Raw genomic sequence first — 26,585 nt, forward strand, 5'->3', positions numbered from 1 at the left:
GTGCAGATTTATATAATCGTGTTATGCAGTTACTGTGTGTTTTGCAGGTTGCAACGGTTATGTGTAGCCTTATTGATTATAATGCACTCTGGCTGGTTTTTAATGAGCACATAGGCTTTGTTTTTACTCTTACTGGGAAATTAATAACAGGGGTGTGATTCTTCCGGAAAAATCCAGAAATCCGGCTTTTCCGACCTGAAAATGATGCAAATAAAGTAGTCCAATAATTTGTCACTATTGAAGTTCAAAGTGTACGCGCACCGTTCTGAATGCGCACACACCCAACCATCTACTCACATGAACAGCTTCAGTTGACTGACGAAGACCGTGAACACGGATGATTCATGTAAGCAAATCCAATATATTGTCTTTCATTTTTATATGCAGGTCTAGTAAAATTTAACCAATCTATTGATCACTTTTGTCATGCTTCCATAACATTAATGTTAAATGATTCTGGGCTAATTTTGCAAAGTAACGCCATGTTGGTTATTGCTTACTTCTAGCTAGAAAGTTTAGCAGCTTCTACAAGGCTCGAAATTGCCAACATTTTTGTCGCATATGCTCCTGAAATTTAATCTGTGCGACCTAAAAATATATTTAGGAGTAACGTTAGATGCGCGGAGCATATGAGCATATCTGTCCACTAATGACTCGTCCGATTTGCGAACTAATGACTCATTTGAACCGACCTTAATGAATGCTTAAATCTGATCTGGGTCGAGTTTCCCGATAACGATGAATCTTAGCTCTGAAGAGCGCTCTCTACGTGCAAGGTTATAAACGCTCGCCGCAATTCCACACGCTTTTCCCAAAAACTTTACTTGACATGAACGCATTCTACGCAGACCTGCCAACCTGTATGCATTTTGCATACCGGCTACGCATTTTGACCTCAAAGTAGGCTACGCTGGTACGATTTGTAACTGTACAATTTTCATAGTCATGAAAATAAAGAAAACTCTTTGAATGAGAAGGTGTGTCCAAACTTTTGGTCTGTACTGTATATATATATATATATATATATATATATATATATATATATATATATATATATATATATATATGTATTTAAAATTCTACTATTATAAAAAAAAAAAAATGTAATATTTACTGTATTTTGGTCAAGTAAATGTTTTTGGGGAGCATAAAAAACTTAATTCCTCGATGATTGGAGAATAAATACGTTTGAATATGAAGTTAGACATAATATTGTTACATAAAATTGCCTTGATGCCTCATATCCTTCAATAGATTTTGTGATGTATGTTCTCTTGCATGATGATTTATGTTGCACTGCTCCGAGTCTTGGAAGAGATCCAGTGCACATTTTCCTCTCTGTCTCAGGAGTGCTAGTGTAGATGCTAAGAGGCCAGCAGAAACTTTTCATAAGACTATTTACTTCCTATTTGTTTATTTTTTTCTGCCTCTCTAGTCATCATTAGAGAAAAGTTTTTACTGAGAGAAATAACACAGCTTCTACACAACCCTTTTTTGTGAGGAAGGCAGCTTGCGTCAGATCTCTTCAAATCAATTCCACATGAATATGGAGGCATTATATAAGAGGGCTTCCCCCAGATCTGTCATCACTATTATGCTCCTCAGTTAACCTGACATCTTGCTTATCGAGGGGAACATCAGTGGACAGGTTTTGAGTTCCTCTGAAGAGCACACAGGAGCCCCGAGGCGCTCATACGGTTGTCTCATACATCGCTCATATGGTTGTCATTAATGTGATTACGTTACACTGTTCTTTGTTTAGCAAACCATTTCTGATCCAAACTGACTTACAGTAGGTTTGTACCTTTAGTAAACTGGCACTACAGTGGTAACCTGAGTCATATTATGAGTCAGTTCTTTCATCCGGAGTAATTATGTAATTGCTCCCAGTACATACTTTGATTGGGGGGTGTTCAGGAATGGTTGCAGGAATCTTTGTGGTATCTTCATGGTATCTTTTTTAGATTTGAAATATAAACTCATGAGACATGTTGCTTTCAACCCATTACTTTTCCGGATTGATCCAGGACTGATTTCATGTATCTGTATATGAAATGAATAATAATAATACATTTCAGTGTGTAAAAAAAAAAAAAAAACGAGGATTTCGAGGAACTTCAGTGTCTATAACTTTTTATCTTTTGAAGTATTATCAACCCTGGATAATGGATAGTAAAGCCAGAAAGGTCTTCTTTCCAAAGACACCACAATTGTGTGTGTAGCACACTGTTGTCAGGAACTGTTAGAATTTTAATTTAATTAGGTCATTTTCAGCTGTGAGTCCCAAAATGGGGGGTGCAGGTTAACAGGTTAAAATAATTACAAAATAATTATAATTAATATAAAAATATTTTTTTAGATATATTTTAATTATTATTACTATTTTTATTATTATTATTATTATTTTAAATTATATTTATTTTTGTTTTAATTCCATAACCCCAATAACACTTTTTTTTTTTATTACGTTTTTTTCACCAGTGAATTTGCATAACTTTTTTAAGCTAGCATATTACAGGGTTTTTAAATATTAGAGCTTGGCAAAGTTTATACATAATTTAATGTTCATTTCCAAAGCACAAACGGTGCAGGGCAAGTTACATGCTAAAGTGTATTTAAGTGTAAAGTCTGTATTTATGTATTTCAATTTCATTCATAATTTCATTCAAAAATAAAAATTGTCATTTTGTTAATTAAGCCTGTATACTTTTTTCTATTCTACAGTTGACGATAGCCATTGACTTCCATGGTATGCACCAAAAAAAAAAAAAATCAATTTCTACCCTTCAAATGTTTTGTTCCCCAACATTCTTCAAAATAGCTTTTTTCGTTAACACTTTATTTTAAAGGGATACTCAACCCCAAAATGAAAATGTTGTCATTAATCACTTAAAAGTGAAGTGAGTGAAGTGACATTCAGCCAAGTATGGTGACCCATACTCGGAATTTGTGCTCTGCATTTAACCCATCCAAAATGCACACACACAGAGCAGTGAACACACACACACACACACACACTGTGAGCACACACCCGGAGCAGTGGGCAGCCATTTATGCTGCGGCGCCCGGGGAGCAGTTGGGGGTTCAATGCCTTGCTCAAGGGCACCTAAGTCGTGGTATTGAAGGTGGAGAGAGAACTGTACATGCTCTCCCCCCACCCACAATTCCTGCCGGCCCGGGACTCGAACTCACAACCTTTCGATTGGGAGTCCGACTCTCTAACCATTAGGCCACGACTTCCCCATGTAGCTCTGCTGTGAGCAGAGCACCCAAAAATACAGGTCACTCGCAAAAGTTCCCCTCCATGGAAATCTTTAGTAAAAGGCGAAAGATTTATGCGACAATGAAGAGAAACTCGAGCTGTCCCCCATGTCGTTCCAATCCCATAAAAGTTTCATTCGTCTTCTGAACACAATTGAAGATATTTTGGATGAAAACCAGGAGGCTTGTGACTGTCCCATTGATTGCCAAGTAACTTACACAGTCAGGGTCCAGAAAAGTATGAAAGAAATCGTGAGAATAGTCCATCTGCCATCAGTGGGTCAATCTGATTTTTATGAAGTGACGAGAATACTTCTTGTACTCGAAGAAAACAAAAATAATGACTTTATTCAACAGTTCGTCTCCTCTGTGTCTCTCCGCATCACTGTTGCGCTGTGATGGCAGATGGACTATTCTGAAGATGTCTTTCATACAGTGTAAATTACTTGACAGTCACAAGCCTCCCGGTTTTCATACAAAATATTGAAGACAAACAAAGCTTTCACGGGTTTGGAATGACATGTGGGAATTAACAAGTGATTAATGACAAAATTTTCATTTTGGGGTGGAGTAACCCTTTTAGGTGTCCCTGTTGCACGTTACATGTAGTTACTATTATATTAACAATAATTTATGCATAATTACATGCAAATAACCTTAAGCCAACCCCTAACCCTAACCATATAGTAAGTACATGTAGTTAATTATTATTACTCAGTACTTAAATGTATAATTACACTGTAATAAGGACATCTTAAAACTCTTTTTTTTTTGTGTGTGTTCAGCAAACGAAAGAAACTCATTCAGGTTTGGAACAACTTGAGGGTGAGTAAATGATGACAGAAGTTTCATTTTTGGGTGAACTGTCCCTTTAAGAGTTTATGCAGATCTTATGTATGATTGATAGTACTGTTATGCTAGTAATGATAAGCCTTCCTAGGATTAAATGTTTTCAGATATTGGGACCATCAGAAACATTGTTCTGAATAAGACGAGCCTGATGATGTAGCGTTGTTTCAGTGTTCCCGGACAAACACAGGGGGAATTCTGTCTTACTATACCTCTGGTCTCCCATTTTCCTCATGCGTGCTTTAGTGGATTTTGAGATTGAGCACTGATTGTCTCTTCACAGCACTCTTTGCTGCAGTAATCCCTCAGTGCCTTGTTATAAGACACAAAAACAATTGATTTGCACAGCGCTCAATTCTCCATTTAGATAGAATTACAGTACAAGACCTCTGTGCATGTGTGTGTGGATCTCAGGACGTTTTCGCTGAGCACAGATTTTGCGTGTCAGATTTGGAGTTGACTGCTGAGAGTCTGGTTATGTGGGCATGATTTGGCTGGCTCCTGTCAGACTCTCCACCTGTCAGGTGATTGAGTGAAGCCTTCCGGCAGAATTGTGAAACCCTGCCACTCCAGAGAACATAAAAAGTGTTGCGCAGGAGATTCAGCCCCTCATCGCAGGCTTTCAATCATCGTATACTTCCTGGACATGTCAGTCTAGCAATGTCAACGGGTTTAATAATGATGGATCAGGTCTGTCAGCAAACCATTATGGGCCACCTGTGAAAATGACACTTAATTTGTGGATGTTAATGCTAATGTTAATGTCCCCGTTAATCCCATCTTCACTTTTCATAAGCATGTAGGGAGTCATATTCCCTCGATCGCTATGAATATAGCTTCTTATGATGTGATTTTCACCATGTAATAATACCCATAACAGTCTCTTTCACACCAGGATATTGTGTTGTCAGTGCAGTGTTTGAGGGAACTCAGTAGAGTTTTAAGATAAGCTGGAGTTGAGCTTTTAATTAAAGCAAGAAGCCACTGAGATGGTGACATTAGAGAAAAGCAGTTTTACATTAGAGTGAAGTGAGCATGATAAAGAGAGAAGAGGGACTGAGATTTATCTGTAAGACCTTTTATTATCTATACTACAAATGGGTGTTATTTTAGTATCTTGAATTAGATTCATTTTTCTATATTGTGTTCATAGCCTCTGTCACTGTCAATGCAGTGTCCTTCATGTACACTGTAGTTTTTAGTTTTAGTTTATTTTATTTATTTAAAATAAGTTTATTTATTTTTATTTTTTAGTACTTTAACTTGAACTTAATGAAAAGTGTGTGTATATATATATATATATATATATATATATATATATATATAAATTCTGTTATTTTTTCCCAAGTAATGCATTTTTAATGGTTTTAAGTTTAATTGATTTTAACCATGGTAGCAATAGATGCATACTTCTTAGTGCATATTGCACGTGTCGCAGTTCATTGCATACAGTTGTTTTAAAATAGTTTGCACAATGAGGTTTTTTACAGTACTAAGTATGTAATTACTATTATAATATCAATAAATTATGCATAATTACATGCAAGTTATCCAAAAAATACACCCTAATCCTAACTCTAACCATATAAGTACTATACATGTAGTTCATAATATTACTTATTACTTAAATGTATAATTACACTATAACACGGACACCTTAAAAATGTAAATCACAATGATAAGCAGTTGGAACAGAACCAGTTTGATATGAGTTTGAATTATGATTTTCAACATCTGTTGATTGGTCCAGAGTAGATTTCTTACATCAGCACGTTCTGAACTTGTACTTTCTGGTAATGTTACAACTTCTCATACCGGTAAATTGCTGGAGCGAATTTACTGGTATTTTTTTAAAAGGTCCTGTTTCCACATGATCTCTTGACGGTAATTTACCAGTAAAGTCTGTGTTGTGTGAAAGGGGCTAGTAACAGATGCATATGTTCAGGAATCAGGTGTTTATCTGAAAGTGAATCTGAAGTGACAGTTGTCATGTTACTGTGTCCGGGTCAGACCTGAACTGCAGTCTGTCCCTGCTGATGTGAGGTTGTTGAGGTAGATGGTGTGTGTAATAGAAAAGCTTTTGCTTGAGGAAAGCCACTATGATCTTTAGGATCAGTGCCTTTTATTTCTTGTATCTAAGAAGTGAAAGGACAGCTATCTTTATTTCAAGAAGGTTTTCGTTATTGTTGTGTATCATTGTTGCATTTATAAAGACTAGCACAAAAGGATGTTAAAGAAAGAGTTTAAGTGATGTACCTCGTTGTCAGTCAGTGTTTGCATGGAACAAACTCCACTTACAGGAATTAGATTTGGATGTGGTTGAAAAGTGAAAGGGTCTATATGAGACCCTTTTCTAGTTTAGACCACAGCTCAACTGTCTTCCCACTATATAATCCTAAACCAAATCCACTCATCTGTTTGTCCATCATAAGTCTGAGAACTCTATTACAAGTACAAATTTTTTTTTTTTTTTTTTTTTTTTTTTTTTTTTTTTTAGACAAAGCTTTGTCTATTAGCAGCTTAGTAACACTACCTTGGTGACATATTGATGTCAGCAGAATTCACATTAACAAAGTTAAATACATAACAGAAATGATGTGTTTAGTTTTACAGGAAATATAGTCTGCATCTGCAGCGTGGTTCTGTCAAGTGGCTTGAAATTCTGAAACACACACTAGTCGCTGTCCTTATTGTTGAGCTCTGGTCTCTCTCAGCACAGATAAGCTGCTTTAATGTGTTCTCTCCATCACAGGGGTGTGCAGCACAGCTGTGTGTGTAGCAGCTGTTAGTTGGGCGAGGTTATCATGATTTGCATAATGGCGTTTTCAGTTCACAAGAGTCAGCGTGTGTGTTCGTTAGTGTGTTTTGATATGTGGTATTGCTTGCCAACAACTGGCAAACCTGCATCTCCAGGTCTCTCCGGAGAATCAAGTGTTTGCGGGATATTGGAATACTCCATCAGGGAATATGTCAGTGTCGCACCTAAGCATCCAATTACTGGCAGGTTCAACAAAATCACACACGGATCCTTGATTTCAACTCGATTTCGTTTTTTTTCTTAATGGGCTTTGTAAGTTTTTCCTGCATTTTCTTAGTTTTGCTCAGCTGTTTCTTTTTGGCCCTAATCAGAAAGCAATTTGTTTTCTGTCATTTAGAGGTTCACTGGAGACTGTTTAGCCAACCATGAGGATGAAAATCATTACTGGTGGCTGTTTTAATGTCTTCCACAGAAGCAGTAGTTTGATTGTAACCTCTCTCATCTTCAGACTACTGATTGCACGTTTGATGTCTTGGTGTTTTATTGTGTCAACAGGTAATGATTGGTCCAGGAATGGGTAATATGGATGGGCACTAGGACTGGATGTTACATTTATGTATTATCCAGACATTAAAGGGTGTTTTTGCTCATTTTAAAGGATGTTGTTCATCTCTACCAAAATCTAACTACTGTACTCTAACTACTACTATATATCAGCCATTACTCAATTGGGTTGTTGGGTGGGTGTGAGGTCATGGCTCTATGCAGTCCAGTCAAGTTCTTCCACACCAAACTCATCCAACCATGTCTTTATGGATCTTGCTGTGTGCACTGGGGCACAGTCATGCTTGAAAAGAAAAGGACCTTCCCTAAACTCTTCTCACAAAGTTGGAAGCATAGCATTGTCTGGAATATCTTGGTATAATGAAGCATTAAGATTCCCCTTCACTGGAAAAAAGGAGCCCAGCAAAAGCCCTAAAAACAGCCATCATTCCTCCTCCAACAAACTTTACAGTTGACAAAGTGCAGTCAAGCATGTGATGTTCTCCTAGCATCTGCCCAAAACCTGATTCACCTATCAGACTGCCAAATAGAGAAGTGTGATTTGTCACTCTACAGAACTCCAGAGTCCAGTGGTGAATTACTTTATACACTCCATCCAACACTTGGCATTGTGTTGGTGATGTGAGGCTGGCATGCTGCTGCTCAGCTTTGGAAACCCATTCCATGAAGCTCCTGCTACACAGTTATTCTGCTGATATTAATGCCAGTGGAAGTTTGTAACTTTTCAGCTTTGGAATCAGAAAGTGTTGGCGACTTTACGCACCATATGCCTCAGCACTCAGTGACTCTGCTCTGTGACTTGGTACGTGGTCTTCTGCTGGGTTGATGCTCTTCCTAAATGCTTCCAATTTTGCAGTAATACTACTTACAGTTGACTGTGAAATGAAATTGAAAGCAGGGTTGAAATTTCACAAACAGAGGTGGTGTCCTCTACTAGTATCAGTCTGAATTCACTCAGCTCTTCAGAATGATCTTTTTTTTTAAGGTTTGTGCGCTTGATTTCTCACATTTGTGGCAATGGGAGCGATTAAAAATGGGATAGTTCACCCCTAAATGGAAATTTTGTCATTAATTACTCACCCTCATGTTGTTCCAAACCCGAAAGAACTTTGTTCATCTTTGGAAAACAAATTACGATATTTTTTGATGAAATCCGGGAGCTTTCTGACCCTCCATAGATAGCAAGGGTCCTACCACATTCAAGGCCCAGAAAGGTACAAGGAACATTGGTAAAATAGTCCATGTGCCATCAGTGGTTCAACCGTAATTTTATGAAGCTACGAGAATACTTTTTGTTGGCAAAAAAAATAATAATAATGATGAATTTATTCAAGTTACAGTCTTTAATTTTGGGGTGAACTATACCTTTAAGTGTTGTTTTCAGAGATATCTAAAAGAGCTTATTGATCTTTGTGTAAAATGAGAAAACAAATATTTTCATCTCTCTTACTTACATTTTCTTAATTCTCTGAAAATAAGAATCTGTTGTTGTTGTTTTGTTACCCGTTTCAGTAAATGGTCTTTTTGTAAGGATTTTAAGATATTCTGGAAAACATGCTAACCTTGCAGCAAGACCAAACTGTTGTGTTTTTAAACTATGGCCTTTTCACACACCTAGATTGAAAATAACCAGACAATCTGGCCCAGAAAGTCATCCTTGGACACTGTGTGTATGAAAACTTCAGTTGCCATAGAGATTGCACATCCTTGCACACCTTCTCAAATTCACAAGGACTGTGACCAGTCAGTGTGGGAAGAAGACTTATAGGTTTCTAAATCGGTGAAATGGCACTATACATCAGTTCCATCTTGTATTGATCAAGCTCTCGGCATCGTTTTATCGCAGAATTCTGTTCTGCAAATCACAGGCTTTCACTGATCTCCCTCTTATCACAAATCATGAACCAATATCAGCCAGCCCGATGAATCGATGTGCTTACTGAGGCATGATGTTATGAATCATTTGTTACTTGGCAACTAGAACCCACACACACAGGTCAAAATACAAGTATTTAAAGCGAGCCGCTTCCCAGATGGCTCTGCTCATCTGCGGAGGGTGGTGTGGCAGTGGTGTGGGTTTCACCATGATACTGTACATGCAGATACACAATGTGAGTGAACCAGGCCCCTCAACTTGTTCGGCCTGATATGCTACGTGTTGAATTGTGTCATGGCTCCTGGAGCTCTGAAGCATGGCGGATCCCGGCATCGACTTTCACATGTGCATCCAAGATATAAGGCACTTTTGAAATCATCAGGCTCAGTAAATAAATGGTTTATTGCAGTGGTTCTCCATTTTTTATAAGTACTGGATTCCCCTAATTTCTCAAACCATCCTCGTGGACCCCCAACCTCCCCACCCCCCGTTTATTGAGTTTAAAAATCACTTTGTGCATTTTGTCTCCACAAGTTTGGTGACCCTGCTGGTTGATCTTAAGAGGAGCTGACAGACAAAGCCTCTCGCTCCGCTTGAGTTTTGCATTGTCCAGGGTTGCATACGGGTGATGGAATTGGTGGCTGAGTTTAAATAAGTGTGGCATGAGCCTCCCACTGTCCGCTACCCACTCGCCCTAACCTTCACCGTTTAACTGGAGACATAAAAATCCATGGATACAGAAGAAACCTCCCTCTAACCAGTATTCAGTCAAGAGTCTGGAATGATTGTAGAGGACAAGGATGGACAGTTGTGTGCTCTACAGATGGAGATGTACCTGTCTACCATCATTTGCACATCTGTGTTCTTAATTATCTTTCAAACGGACTAAGGATAAGTGGCAGGGTCCATAATTAAAAGTGGTCAAATTGAGCAAACAGTTGCGCAGTACCTGACATGAGAGAGTTAAAGAGATAGTTTCCTTTAAAATAAAGAAAAAATCAGTCATTATTTACTCTCCCTCGTGTTATTCCAAACTAACCTTCCTCTGTGGAACATAAAAGATGATACTTTAAGAAGTGTACCAGGTTATTCTCATTAAGCATCTTAGAAAAAAAAAATATGATGATCTATTTTTAAAGACTGTTCAACCAAAAATCTAAATGCCTTTTCTTTTTTTCTTTTCTTTTCTTTTCTTTTTTTTTTATCTGTAGAATAATGTTAATAGTGTATAAGGTTTTTAAACCCTATTGACTTTCACAGTATGAGCAGAAACATTCTTCACCTTTAGAATGTCATAATTTTTGTATTTTACTTGTTGGAAAAACATGAATGTGAATGAATCATGGCGGATTTTTCATTATTAGGGGAACAGTCCCTCCATATGGTGACACATTTCTTGGCATTAAGCCACCAAAATAGAAATATGAGGATGTTTTTGTGACATATATTGTACAGTATCATTCGAAAGTTGAAGACAGAGACATGTCATATATGATGCTGTGAGAGAAAGAAAATGGCCTGGTTGTCATACATTTAATTGGAATAAAAATAGATTTGTATAAAAAACAATGCAAAGTACAGTTTAATGTAAGAACTATATGTGGCTGGGGATTTTACTCACTGTTGGCAGAAAGTAAGCAGATCTTCGACAGATATGTTTCATTATTTTATTTCTGTAAAAGTGTGCACCATCAGCATGCTCTTTGTCTAGTGCTATGCCTACTCCTAATTACCACTAAATTTCCTTGCTCTGCCAATATTGTTTTCCAGCTTCCCCGTGTTGTTCCTGCCCGCATTGATTTCCATAACACAGCTAATTGGTTGCTGCTGTGTGCTTCCTGTCTTTACTACATCACTCACTCTGCTGATACTGACATAATTGGTCAACTGAGCCGCGTTTACCAAAGTTTCATGATGCGTGAAATCTTCAGCACATATTAAAGGGTTAAGAGAGCTGTCGTGAATTGAAGGTAATAGTTTGGCTAACATATTCCCCTGTGAGCATCTAACAGCTGACAGGAAGCCAGGCAGGCATGTGAGCTATAACGATTTAGCGGTTGCATTGAAATGTGCTTCAGCCTCCCCTGGTTTTTCAGACAGATCAAATTGCATAATGAATATTTTACACATGCCTGCACTGCATGCATGTATGAAAGATCCCGCCGTGCACTGGGCAAAATAGTTTTTGCCTGCACCAGCACTCTGCTCTTTTATTCTCTTGATAATACTCAACAGCTTGAAGTCAGAGTGAACACCTACAAAAATAATGCACTAGCCGCGATCAGCTGCAAGCTATACAAATAAACCTCTTGTTCTTGTCTTTTTTCTCTATCTATAGTTTCAATTTAGAGAGTCACTGACATAGCAAGAAGTGTACATATGCAACATAGTGCAACAGTGAGCACTTGCTTTAACAGATCTTGTTCTGGTATTTTTGCTATTCATTTTCTCCATAGGCATTCAAATAGATTTTTAAATAAAAAACTTTCAAGCCATCCATCTCAAAGACGGTTCACACTTAAAGTACTTCAAACTCAGCTAAAGACAAATGTACATTACTGAGTATTGAACATGTCTTATAGAATTGATAAAAAACGCCAGTACAGAAGAAAAACACTGACTAGAAGTAAATGATTATAGGTATAAAATACTATGTATTGGAAGTTTATTCAAAATATATGCATTCACGTCGACTTTTACAGAAGAATGATTTTACATAAACATGGATCTCATAGCAGTGCATTCTTAAAATACTTTTTTTTTTTTTGAAAAGAAGAAGAAATGAATAATTTTATTCAGTAAGAATGCATTAAAATGGTCAAAAGTGACAAAAGCTTTTATATTGTCACAGAAGCTTATTCTTTTGAAGCAAAGAAAACAAATGTATCAGCGTTTCCACAAATGTATATAATCTAAAACATATTTTTTTGAGCAGCAAATAAGCATATAAGACTGATTTCTGAAGACTAGAGTAATGATGCTGAAAATTCAACTTTGCATCACATGAATAACTTACATTTTAAAACATATTCAGATACAAAACATTTTAAATTGTAAAAAGATTTCACAGTACTACTGTTTTTGCTATATGTTTGCTCAATTAAATGCAGTCTTGGTTACTTCTTATAAAAAAAAAATATATATATATATATATATATATAGAAAACAATAAAAACGATAAAAATTATTTTTATAAAAACAAATAAAAATCTTACAAACCCCAAACTTTTAAATAGTAGTGTACGTTGTTTCTAAACCTGTGGAGACAATGAATATGAAATTCACTTCAAAAGTAAAACATATATTTTAAAGCATTTGCAGCTTAGCCATGTGCGATGAAAACAGTAAATATATTAGCACAAACGTTAAAGAAATATCAGTGCAGACCAAACCCTCCCACACTCCCTCTCTCTTTCAGCCGTTTGCTCCTCCCACCCTCTCATTATCGTTCACTCACGCTCTGCCTCTTTGTGTCTTGCGCTCTGAATGCACTTGTAAGATTAATCTCTGCTAAGGAGGAGGAGCACCAGTGCATTTGAGGTATCTCAGGAGCTGTCAGATACAGTGCTCACAGGAGGAGACATGTGAAGACATCTTATCCATTGCATCAGTTTGTTACTTTATGTTTGAAGTCTGCTTTGTGTGTTGGCACTCCCAAGTGATCTGAAGCAGTGAGCTGAGATTACAAAGAAACCAGTTAGTGTGTTTGGATGTGCAGCATCTTTGATCCGAGGATTTGAATGCAAAGAAAAAGAGCTGGACCTGAGAAAGGAAATAAATTAAAACCTTTCTTATGTGAGATGGGAGCTGTGCAGGTGGTCTTGAGCAGCGGGCTACGTGATAGTCAAGCTGTGAACTTCATGTGCCGGTCGGGGAAGCACTGAAATGAGTCGCAGACATCGCTTTATAAGCTCTTTGCCTGTCTAGCTTCAGTTTGATCAGACCTCCTGATATTCTCAGAGCAGGAGTCCCAGCGCATTTCACAGTCCAGCAGGACCGAGGAACTTTTAAATTTGCTCTCCAGAGGATCTGGATCTAGCTGACTTGACTTTGTTTCTTGGAGACACTACTCTCTTTCATTGAGTTTTCTCTGTGATAACAGTGTATCCTCTGAGACAGGATGCAGGTGTCGTTTGTTTGCACGGACCACCGGTCCATGAGCCGTAGCACGGATGACAGGCTCAATCGACAAAACGCTAACAGTCCAAGCACTGGTACCCGAAGCAAGTTCAAAGCTGTGGCCATGGTGGCCAGGAGCCTCGGGCAACTCTCCGTCCAGAGCGTCCCTTCTTCAAGTGACCAAAGCATGAGAACTGGCATGAAGTATAGGTAGGATGACTGAACGAAGATAAAAATGTATGAATAGTTTATTTCGTGACTGTAAAGTTTGTAGGATAATATCCTGTTTTGTTTGTGGTAAATGTAGGGATTGGTATCGTTAAGGTTTTAACGGTATTACTACTCTTACAGATACTGCTTATCGATTCGGTACTTTAACTGTATTCTTATCAGTACTTTTTATATATTTATACTGCATTTCATTAGCTCTGTACTTGTACTCTGCATATTGGCAATAAAGTTGAATCGAGTCTATATATGACAAATTAAGAGCTGGATTTGCATTGCTTTATATTCTGAAATGTAAGATAAATATTTAATGAAATGAATATAAAACATCAATTTGTAAATGCACCAGTGTGCAGGCATTTTTAGTGATTTATACTGTACATAAGATAAGATACAGTAAGAACATGAAAAAAGAAACAAAGTAAAACAAACTGACAATTACAATAAAACAAATATACAAATGAAATGAAATAAACAGTGCTTTAATATTTCCATGAAGGTTTACTAACATTACTGTTCAGGTGAGTAATAACAGTATTACAAGTAATTAAGTATTACAAGTTAATTAATTAAATTAAGTTTTCACTTTATGTATTGGTAGATTAATGCTTAAAGCTATAATGTAATTCAAATTAAGAGCTGGGAGTGATTTATGTCTTTGGATTTTGTTGTTTGATTGACTGATGGCCCAAGCGCCAGTCTGTCACTTTAAGACAATATATTGACACACATCGGATTTTCTCCCAACTGCTCTCGTCCACTGAAGACATAAAATGTGTTAAAGTAAATACTCTCCAAGCCGGCATATTTTGACATATTTTGTGTGTATTCGATCGTTTGGGCTCGCCAAAGTGTAATTAGCTTGTCCGGTTTGGAGAGCATTGTGTGCACACATTTCAGCCTGGTACAGTGTCTCTTGTGCTGATTGTGCTTTCAACATTTTATTATCAAACATGTCCTGCAATTTAGCAACAGTATAAGACGGCCTTATTTCAACAATGACCAATTGTGCTGATTCTGCCTTTAAGTTTGGGTTTTCGGCTATAATCCTTAGAAGCCAAAATCGAAATAAAAAATGAAATTAGCTTAATAAAACAGCCATTACAATGAATTGTGAATAGCAAAAATGCATCATAGACAAATGTTTGAATATCATTGCATATAAAAACAGCTGGCGACACTTGTGAAATAGAATTTGCAAGATAATATATATTTAGCAATAATAAATGTATGTGTGTTTTTTTTTAATTCTCTAGTACCTATAGCAGAACCATTAATGTCAGAGCTTATCGATACTCCGGTCTTTCATAATTTAGCCCCAGGACCGATTAAATACTGGGTTTTGGTACTCATCCTTAGGTAAATGTGTAGTTTGATTGTTTTAATGCTAAAATATTATTTATTATTAATATTACAATTTGGGGGGGGGGGGGGGGGGGTAGCATTCGCATAATTTTGACAGTGCTAGCTCAATATCTAGCTCTATCTAGCTCAATAGCATAATAATGAGTATATGCTGGTGCATATATACATTTCTGCTATTTCAACAAAGTGCTTTGATTGCATGTAATGGTTTCAGCCCCATCTGTTTGACTATTTCTCTTCAAATCATTCTGCAAATTGCAGCTTTAACTGTTGAAGAATAATGAATTCTCTTTCTCAATCATTTTAACCCAATTGAGCCACTGGCAAACTAGATCCATATTCCTGCATTGCTGCTATCACCTTTTTCATGAAAATCCCAAAGTTTTGTGTTAAAATGTACTGCTATTATGCACAGCTGCTGACATATTTGTCACAGAATCTCTCTCTTAGGTGTTCATAATATATAATAGTGTTATATAATTTCATTATGTAATTTGATGCCTTTTTTAATTTATTTGTTTCATTCTCTATATTTCATACGTAACATTTTCTGCATTCGTTAACAACAAACCCGGAAGTATTTGTTAATTTACATAATGACTGCTAGAAACACTGCCAGATTGCTTTCAGCTGTCATGTTCATTTGCAGAAAAATCCTAATAAAAGTTCTTCATGGAGGCGTGCGATCTTTCCTTCCTATTTTAAATCAGGATTCCAAAATGATTGTTGTCAGAGGCTCCAATTTATGTCAAGTTAATATGCGCCTCTGTAAAGCAAGAGAGTTAGCTAGACCTTGATAATTTCATTTATTCATTTATGCACTCATTATGAGTTACTTCATACAATGTCACTGTCTTGAAACTTCATTTTCTTATTTTAAAGAAATCCTCATTATGCTGGAACACATTAAAAAACAAAAGAGGAAGGTTTTTGCACAGCTTTTTTGATTGGAAGAAATTGTTACCATAAACTGTTTTCCAAGTGTCCATGTCTACATTTAACAGAAATAAAAAAAAAATAGCATACTGGTTTAGAATTATATTGGAAAGTTCCAAGTGCAGTTTGTCAAGAGTCAGTGGTATTTGTAATATATCGTCCCTTATTTACCAGACTTGCTAGAGAAGAAGAGAAATGCAGTGAAGAGACAGAAGTAATAACGTAAGAGTGAGCAAACATAACATAAATTGCATTTTTGGGTAGACTATGCATTTAAAATGAGAACTTCTTTTGTGGACCATTTTTCCATTGTTCAAATTCTCTGAGGCAAGCAGTATTTGATTCCAGCGCCTTCTGTTGTCTCGAGATTAAGGTCGTAGAATGATCCCCCCATGCCAATAGTCAAAGATCCTTCCGGCTCTTAGAAGCCCCCCATATTGACTGCAAGGTCAGCATATGATCTTCTGCCAGAGGGTGTGGGTCTGTTTGGGTAAACTAGAGCATCGCTTTGAGCTGATCTTCTCTAATGATGCTCGGATTGACTGAATCGAGCCCCACCAAATGCCACTGTGAATGTGTGCTTTCAAACATACCAGGAGTTCATGTATATGTGATGAAAGACTGTGGGCAGTGTCTTAGAGTTTCTTTGAGGGTTTGTTTATGTGTGTTTGAGAACTGTGCTCAAATTCTCAGAGGAAGAAACAGCCCGGCTCCTCTGCTCTGCACTGCTCTCTTGTCAGGGTGAGTTTCAATGATGTGCCATATTAACTCCCTAGAGCTGTTGGTAGCAGAAATGGGCCAGTGCACTCCAAGTTCAAGAATCTGAAACTTCAGCACAGGAAGTTACATCACAGACCACTTTTAATGCGATATAATGAATGTGCTATGAACAGAAAACAAGCTTCTGACTACTACACTAAAATAAAGGCATCAGTTCATTCCACAAAGAGCCTTCAACATTCATGGAATCTTTTTTAGCGTTATATTTTGGTTAAATATTGCAAAGACAAATATATTTTTGTTGGAATAATGTGCACTGGTGAAAAATGCTTATGATATCTTGTTGCATAAATATTTGTTCAAATCAATGTTGTTACTTAATATTTTGTGGGAATTTTAACTTTTTCATGATATTTGATGAATTGAAAGTTCAAAATAACTATTTATTTGGCATAGAAATCCTTTGTAACTTTATACATTTGTTTACTGTCAATTTAGATCAATTTAAATGCATCATTGTTTAATTTTTTAAGTATACTTTTAAATTATAAATTAAAATAAGAAATCTGACTGCCACAATGAGAAAGATAACAGTGCAGTAAGGTTCTTTATTGGCCTTCATTGGTTCCATGAAGAACCTTTACCATCAATGGAATATTTCCTTTGCACAAAAGGTTTTTATAGTAGTTTATATATATATATATATATATATATATATATATATATATATATATATACACACACACAGTTTACACTAAAAACAGTTATTCTTTTTAGAATTGTTTACTACTTTAGGTAACCAAAAAATGGTTCCTTTTCAGGAACTCGAGCTGCGTCAAGCACTTTGGGGAACGTCCCTGACGAGACCGACTCTGAATATCGTGTGCAATCTTTCCAATGGAAGGGCGTGACGTCACGGGCGGGGTGACGTAGCGACCAGGAAGCTATAAAGGCACCTGCCACGCAGCTGGCTTCAGCTTCTTGTCCTTCAGCAAGCGCTCTGTGTGTGCATGTCTTTCTGTCTTGTCAGTCTTATTTATTGTCGTTTGTCACTATTAGCTCCTTTAAGTAGCTATAGTATGTCAGAGAGCAAAGCTAAGACTGGCATCTGAAGGGTGAATCCAGACCGCGTTCAGATTGTGTGTTCCTCCCTACTCAACAAAGCTAAACGTTAGAGGCGAGGATACACACGGTCTGTGCGTGGTCTGATTGTCCGAGGAGATTGACACGGAGGGCGTCGGCGAGCTTGTAGTTGCACAAACATAAATTTGCATAAGCACCAGTATACAAACAGTGTTATGCCTAACATTATACGGGCAGCGTTAATGAGCAGCTATTTAATCTCCGAGGGGATTAATATTGTTTGTGTGACTAAGCTATACGCGCGCTGTCGAGGCAACGCGTGTATTACATCATTTTTCAGTTTTGATGTGAATTTTTCCATACCCGACCGCGTGTCTGATTATTGGATTATTACTCCATTTAATAAGGAGGAGTTAGTTCTATCACTTCAATGTGTACTTTATCACAATCTAAACCGTGTTTACTTGTCTGATTGTTTGATTACATTAAATTCTGAGAAATTTAATGACATTGACAAGTTAATATATCACTTCAATGTGTATTGTATCACAATCTAGACCGTGTTTACTTGTCTGATTGTTTGATTATTTTAAATTCTGAGGAATATGATGACTTTGAGAAGTCAATATATCACTACAATGTGTACTTTATCACAATCCAGACCGTATTTACTTGTCTGATTGTTTGATTGCATTAAATTCTGAGGAATATAATGACAGTTATTTGACTCATGAAGTTAGATGTACTGGAGGGACTGCTGGGCGGGAGCAGCCCCCTCCGCGTACAAACAGAGCGTTGCCACTTCGGGACCAGAGGCTGAAGCAACGCTCTGGGCCAGTGACTTCTCAGCCTAATCCGAATCCGATGGAGCGTACTTCAGGCTGGGAGGTCCACGGCCAAGAAGTCATGACGTATTTCGGTCACGACTACAGAGGGCGGCCCCTACTGGGGTAGAGCGGTGTCCACCTCATTACACGGTGCCCGTCTCACCTCAGTGCCCTCGGGAGGTGGGTCTGCCAACCCTGCCAGAGTTTCAGGGTGCAGCGGCTTCCAGGGAGCACTGCTCTGTTATTTCCGCCCGTGAGCGTAGCGGAGCTGAGACGCTCGCTGCCCCTTTGGGGGCCTCTTACACCAGAGGTCAGTCTCGAGAGACTGATTCCCTTAGTACATTAGTTAGCAGCATGGAAACTACTGCCAAATGTATCTCAATGGGTCCTGCACACAGTAGAAAGAGGCTATCGCATTCAGTTCGGCCATCCACCGCCGACATTCAACGGGGTTACACCGACAATAGTCGGCCCCCGGCAGGCTCTGGTTATGGAACAAGAAGTGAATACCCTATTAAGGAAGGAGGCCATCGAGGTGGTCCCTCCTCTAGACAGGGAGTCCGGGTTTATAGCCAGTATTTCATAGTTCCAAAGAAGGATGGGGGGTTGCGTCCGATCTTAGACTTACGTCATCTAAACCTCTCAGTAATGTCACTGAAGTTCAAAATGCTCACTGTCAAACAGGTTGTAGCTCAAATCAGATCCGAGGACTGGTTTGTCACAATAGATCTCAAAGATGCATACTTCCATATCCATCCTTCCACAACACAGGAAGTTTCTGAGGTTTGCTTTCGGGGACAGGGCCTACCAATATCGAGTACTTCCCTTCAGCCTTGCACTCTCTCCCCGCACGTTCACGATATGTGTAGATGCGGCTCTGGTATCCCTCCATATGCAGGGCATCCGCATTCTGAACTATATCGACGATTGGTTGATTTTAGCTCAATCAGAGCAAATGGCGGTTCGACATCGAGATGTCGTTCTCGCACATATGGGGGAGCTGGGTTTGAGACTAAATGCCAAGAAGAGTGTACTTTCTCCAGTTCAGAGAACCACCTATCTAGGCGTAGTGTGGGATTCGACCATGATGCAGGCACGTCTGTCTCCTGCTCGGATCGAGTCGATCCTCACATCAGTCGAGAGAGTCAAAGAAGGCCAGTCACTCACTGTCAAACAGTTTCAGAGACTGTTTGGGCTTATGCCAGCTGTGTCCAATGTGATACTTTTTGGCCTCCTGCACATGAGACCCCTACAGTGGTGGCTCAAGACCAAGGGATTTTCCCAGAGGGGGAATCCATTACGAACTATCAAGGTCACGCGGCGATGCCTTCGTGCCTTAGACATGAGGAAGAAACCTTGGTTCTTGAATCAGGGCCCGGTGCTGAGAGCTCTTGGTCGCCGTGTAACGCTAGCGACTGACGCGTCCCTCACCGGTTGGGGTGCGGTCATGAGTGGCCACCCTGCCCGCGGTCTGTGGACCGGTCGCCACCTGACATGGCATACCAGTTGTCTAGAGATGCTAGCTGTGCATCGAGCATTGAAATATTTCCTCCCAGACCTGAGAGGTCACCATGTGTTGGTGCGCACAGACAACACATTGGCGATTTCTTATATCAGTCACCAGAGAGATCTGCATTCGCGCCCCTTGTACAAGCTGGCACACCAGATCCTTCTGTGGTCCCAGGACAAACTCCTCTCATTCGGAGCAGTGTAAATTCTTGGGAGATTGACTGTGGGAGCAGACATACTGTCGAGACAGGGGCCGAGGCCCGGGGGGCTTCACCCCGAGGTGGTGAAGTAGATATGGAGAGTTTTTGGACCTCTTTGCGACTCAAGAGATATCGCAATGTCCCCTCTGTTTCTCTCTAGTTCATCCAGCTCCTCTGGGACTGGACGCTATGGGACAGACCAGGCTGAGGCTTCATCTGTACGCCTTTCCCCCTATCGCTCTGCTCCCGGGAGTTCTGGCGAGAGTACGCCGGGACGGGGTCCGTCTTCTATTACTAGCCCCGTTCTGGTCGGGCCGGTTATGGCTCGCAGATCTGATCTCTCTCCTCGACGGCTCTCCATGGGAGATTCCGATCAGGACAGATCTACTCTCTCAGGCGCAGGGCAAAATAATTCACCCTCGCCTGGCGTTGTGGAAGTTGTGGGTGTGGCCCCTGAGGGGGCACAGTTCATAGCTTCCGGTCTCTCAACTGAGGTTGTTGAGACCCTCCTCCAATCCAGAGCTCCCTCTACGAGGAAACTGTACGCCCTGAGGGTGAAGCTCTTCACCTCATGGCGCAGAGAACGCCAGCTTGACCCTGTTAACTGCCCAGTTGGTACAGTTTTTGAGTTTCTCCAAGCTAGGCTCTCTGCGGGGTTAACTCACTCCACCTTGACCCTTTCGAGTCGATTAACGCGGATACGCGTTTTGAGTCATTTTCTCCTGATAACCCCGAAAAGAACTTAAATTACACTTTCAGTTTTAATCATACAGATAAGAGCAATACATCAATCGAATCTGTAAAGGGTCTACTTTTTTTTGGATACAGACATAATAACAACAAAACTTTGTGCACTTATAAAATAAAGATAACAAACAAGGTGCGCTGTCTGCAGCCTTTGTCTGCGCTGATCTTCTTTTACAAACACGTCATTTAAATGAACTGTAACTCCGTGAATACTCAACGAAAATACATGAGAGAGATATCTATAGAAAGCTTGACATGTCTATTTTTAAACTAAACAAGTGCCGCCGAAAACAGATATTCTGTGATAAAGTAATCCATATGAAAACAACGCGATGTCTGTTTTTCAAGTCTCCCTTCATTATATCTAATGTGACCACGCCCCCGCGCTGAACGCGCTATTCAGATTCAAACTGAAGCGCGCGGCTTGAATACGCCCATAACAGAAGAAAAAGCAGCGAGACTGTTCTTCAAGTTTTTATTTTACTGTTTGCTATGCGATGAGAGGAATAAGACATAAATCACCCCAAAAAGATGTGATGTGGTTGAGGATTTGAGAAATGGATTTCCTCAGAAAAAAAAGAATGAAGCACTTTATTCAGCAGAGATCATAAACATGAGTAAGTCTCTTTTTATTTATTTATATACTTGTACTAGTTTTCACATAACGTGTAAACATTTTACTAGTTAGACTTTTTCCAAAGACTTTTTCCAAACTATAATTCCTGACTAAAGGTATAGTAATCAAGTGAAACATTATGAAGTTTCAATAACAATATACAATACTATACTATTCAAAAGCTTGATGTAAATAATATAAATGTAACAAATTAATAACTGAAGGCTAACAAATGTAAAAACAATGCTGTTCTTTCAATTTATTCCCCCTAAAAAACCTAAAAAATATTCTCAGCTCTTTTCAACATTAATAATAATAATAATAATGATAATAATAACAACAATAAATGTTTTTTTTTGTAGAAAATAAGATTGTTAAAAGGATTTCTGAAGGATTGTGTGACTGGAGTATTGATGCCAAAAAAAATGTTTGAAAGTCAGCTTTGATTGTTCCTGATAAACTGTTTAACTGCTCACCCAAGTGGATATTAAATTATGTTTGTGGGATAATTAAATATATTCTAAATAAACTACAAACATAAAATTATATAGATTTATTTTGTTCTCACATTCTTTCTTTTAACACCTCCCTCACAGTGGCACAGATGACTGAAAGGCTCATTATGCAGCTCATTATGCGGGCCTTTGTCTTCTCAGATGTAAATCACAATGATATTCATGATAGTTGACGCCTACTCGCATATGACTTTTACCAACAAAAAGTGTCTTAGAAAATGTAAATCAATATATTGTTTTCTGTAAGTGAGTAAACAAGATGATTTTCACATAATTTAGAAAGAAAAATTCTAGGCTACAAGCTCCAGTTCTCAAAAATCCCGGGAACCAATGTTCTCTATGTGTTTTTTGCCTTTTTCAAGTGTTTTAACGTTTTTAGTTTTTCACTAACCACGCATAATATTTTTTTTCTCAAAAACACAATCATGTACATACATGCATTTTACATATTATTATAGCCCAGTTTGTGCTGTTTACAGTGAGATTAGACTTTACCCATTCAGATATTGATAAGAAACTGAAAAAAGCACAAATGTCAGGGCATGACAAAACTACCCTTAGACTCCAGAGGGTTAAGACTGCCCTGTTACTGGCTATTACTTCTCTAAAGAGAGTTGGAGAGCTTCAGGCCCCCTCGGTGGCCCCTACCTACTTAGACTTTGCTCCTGGTATGGCCAAAGCATTCTTATACCCTCGAGCGGGTTATGTTCCTAAAGTTCCCTCTGTTACTCCACAACCCATAGTACTGCAGGCCTTCTGCCCTCCTCCCTTTCGGGAGCCAGACCAGGAGAAGCTAAACTGTATGTGTCCAGTTCGAGCGCTGGACGCATACCTCCACAGAGCTGCCCTGTGAAGAAAATCTGACCAATTGCTTGTTTGCTACGGTCTTCCTAAAAAGGGTTTTCCTGCCTCCAAGCAGACCCTTAGTCGTTGGATAGTCGAGGCTATCAACGTATCCTATGAGTCCTCTGGTCTACCCCTTCCTTTGGGAGCCAAGGCTCACTCCACTCGGGGTATGGCTGCCTCTAAGGCCTCTCTAGCAGGTGTGTCCCTCTTGGACATCTGCAACGCTGCGGGATGATCCATGCCCTTTACATTTGCCAGATTTTATGACCTTGATAAGCGAGCCACTCCGGGCTCTTCTGTTCTCTCGTCTTAGCTATGCTCTTCAGATACACACTAGGCAGTGATTTGGAAGTCTGGCAGCGTGGGCACATCGTTCCCCAAAGCGCTTGACGCAGCTCGAGTTCCTGAAAAGGTACGTCTCAAGGTTACAAACGAAGATTGCACACGATATTCAGAGTCGGTCTCGTCAGGGACGTTCCCCAAAGCGCTTGACGCAGCGTTTCGTTCCTTCAAGGAACCAGGGTTACATTCGTAACCTTGAGACGTTCTTCTACATCATTGCTACAAAAAATTTAAAAAATCCCTTTTGGAACCTTTCTTTTTAAAGGTAAAGAACTGCAGGTGAAGGGTTTTTATGCTACATTTTCCCATTTTTTACGAAATAAATGTGTTTCAGTAAGATTAGCTTTTACTCTGTGCTCCCTAAGGGACAAAAGTCCTTCCAGTCCTGTTTTCCGGGATTGACTCTGGCAGACCGGCACCTTTGTCTCACCTAGTGTGATTTTCTTTAGTCAGTTCCAATCACAGTCTCATTCTGCCCAGATGTATCGAAGCAGACAGGGCCATTGTAAAGAGAGAGGACTGGAGGGGGCTTTCAATTAACCAGCATCTTTCCCAGTCCAGATCGTGCAGTATTACTCTGGTCACTCTCTACAGTACGACAGACAAAGACATTGTACCGGTGGGTGTAGAATTGGGAATGATGCCAGATCGTAGATTGATGTCTCTTGACATCTCTGCCTTGTCTTATCCATTCTCTCTGTGGAGATACTTCAGTTTTGCTGTGTGGACAGATTAAATGGCTCCGGTCAGGATTCAATTCATTATTTGAGTAAAACAGGTTTATGATTTTGTGGAGGAGATCCTATTAAGCTAGGTGATGCAAAATGGGCTACAAACCTCTTTATTTATATCTGTCCTTTATTCTGCAAAACAAATCTGTTTAGAGGAAAAATGCAAATGGAATACAAGTCAACATAAAATGTGTTTGCCACCCAATTTCATATAAAATATATATTTCATATATAAATAACGCAGCATTGGTGCAAAAACAAACCTATTTTATCGTTGTAATTACACGTATAGATGATTTTCATGCTTTTGAAGCTCTGTGACCATTAGCATTGTTAAAATAGCATTGTTGATTGTAGCTGACTGGCTGCAGGTTGATTTCAAAGGTTAGCACAACATAATGGCTATCTGTTTCCAAGAACATAGATTTTAATATCAATGTTTCCCTGGAAACAATCTGCAGTGTTTATAAAAATGACTTGTATATCTGATGTTCACCAAATGCACTTAAATAGCATCTGCGAAACATAATTGGAAGTTCTGAACTCAAAGTGTTGAGAGATGTAAGACGGAGCAGTAAGCGTTAAAGTGTTAAGGCGTTAAAGAGTAGGCGTGCTGAGAGATTTTATTGCACTTCTGGATCTCACTATAACTGATACTACCTTCAGTTTAGACTCACTCCCACATGAAATAATGCCTGATGAATGTTTGCGAGAAACAAACTGGCTTTTCTACAAAGCCACACAATAGCACTATAAATGCTCCGTTTTGCATGTGCATTTCTATTTAAGGCTTGAGGAGAGAGTATGTGTAACTCTTCACTCTGATAAGGCTTTTTTCCAGCTTCTGAACTGAGGATGGATGGCTGTATGTTCTGCTTTCTGTGCGGTGCTGATAGCTTTTAATTAAGGCTTGCATGTTTGCGCTTTAAGGACGTGTAGATTCTCACTGGCGGCAGAATTTCTGTTTCCCTCGAGCTCTAGGAATAGATTTATTAATTCCGGCTGGGCTCTTCCATAAATGAATGCTTTTATTAGTCTCCATGATAATTTATGTTGTGTTGATGGTGAGGACTGCTTCTGTTTGCCTAGAAATGGTTTGAAACCTTTAGCTGTTTACTTTTTTGTCAATCTGTACAACCATTCAGAGAGACAGATCTGAATCATTTCAACGCCAATGAAGAAATATCCATTCATTCAATTATAGTTTACTTTTTAATGCACATTTCTAGTCTTACTGAGCAAAATGTATGTGCACAAATTTTTAATTTTTGAATTGCTCTGCCTCTGAAAGGATTTTCATTTTAGCTGACATTGCCAAGGGTTCTTAAGTTTCAGCCAGAGGGTTTCAACAGTGTTGCAGACGGATACTAATCAATACTTCATAATACAGAAGTAAAATGGGCTGAGTTTCACATTGGCTTTAGATTACCTGGGCATTTTGCAGGTGGTGAGCAACTGAGATTAACTGTTAGAAATAAGGCAAAGATAATGACAGTATTTTGTTTGTAAAACCTGCTATGTGATCATAACCATGTTAGTTCAAGGGTTTGGGATCAGGATCATTTTTCTGATGAGCAAAAAAAGTTTTTTTTATTAAATTATTTAAATAACATATTATCTAAAGAACACTTTACTTTGATGCCACAGCAAAAACTAGGGATGTAATGATTCACTAAACTCACAATGCGACACGATTCATTACTGATTTCCAATACAGTTTTCTCACAACAAATCATAAATGAAAAGGTGTCCTTTTATTTTATCTCAGACAAAATGCTGCATATTTCTTTGTGAAATTGAACTGTCCAATAATAAAACTAACTTGAAATATTAAAACAAAGCCCAAATAAAATAGATAATTAATATAAATAAAATAAATCTCTTAATATAAACAAAGGCTTTGCCTGTGCTCTTTCCATTTAAAATCAGAGGCAACCACTGCATTTTAATTGTGATCCTAACAAAGTTTTGCAAAATTTGAAGCAAAAACAGAATGCTTTAGCTTTGTGAGATTATACTACATAAAGCACATCTGAATTAAACAGCAGACAGGCTGAAAGAGGCGCAAATGGAACTCTCTGACAGCAGGTGGCGCTTATGGAACAGTAGGTATTTATAGGCAACTGTCCCTTTAATACCGAATGCATGGATCCAATATAATGATACACAAGATTTCTTTCTCCACTTTTTAAATTTAAGGTAAGATGTTAAGGTGACCAGACGTGCCACTTCCCAGGGGCACATTATGCCCAAATTGCCTAAAATAGCGATCATAGTACTGCGAGAGCTCATCACGTTTCAAACCCGTAAGACAGTTCATCTTTGGAACACTAATTAAGATATTTTTGATGCATTCTGAGAGCTCTCTGACCCTCCCATAGACAGCAATGTAAGTAACACGATCAACGTCCAGAAATGTAGCAAGGAGATCGGTAAAATAATCCATGAGACATCAGGGGTTCAACTGGGGTTCAACTCTCCATTTTGGAAAGT

At 38.7% G+C, this 26,585-nt stretch overlaps 1 protein-coding gene and 1 non-coding gene across 7 annotated transcripts in view; one reads left to right on the top strand and one right to left on the bottom strand.

The window, feature by feature from the left end:
* LOC132126274 (voltage-gated potassium channel subunit beta-2-like) overlaps window positions 1-26,585 on the top strand; it is a 180,901-nt gene that overhangs the window by 110,009 nt on the left and 44,307 nt on the right. Inside the window, exon 1 of one of the 6 annotated variants that reach the window (XM_059537429.1) lies at window positions 13,236-13,637. The exons of the other annotated variants lie outside the window; for them this stretch is intronic. Within the exon in view, the coding sequence (XP_059393412.1) occupies window positions 13,429-13,637 (209 nt within the window). The 5' untranslated portion in view covers window positions 13,236-13,428. Of the gene's footprint in view, window positions 1-13,235; window positions 13,638-26,585 lie in introns of those variants that run through there. 6 annotated transcript variants of the gene reach the window in all.
* Window positions 3,248-3,362, bottom strand: LOC132126896 (U5 spliceosomal RNA). Its single transcript, XR_009427468.1, has one exon. It is a non-coding gene; the product is annotated as a U5 spliceosomal RNA (small nuclear RNA).

This window comes from Carassius carassius, chromosome 44 (genome assembly GCF_963082965.1).
Source record: "Carassius carassius chromosome 44, fCarCar2.1, whole genome shotgun sequence".
Taxonomy (NCBI): Eukaryota; Metazoa; Chordata; class Actinopteri; order Cypriniformes; family Cyprinidae; genus Carassius; species Carassius carassius.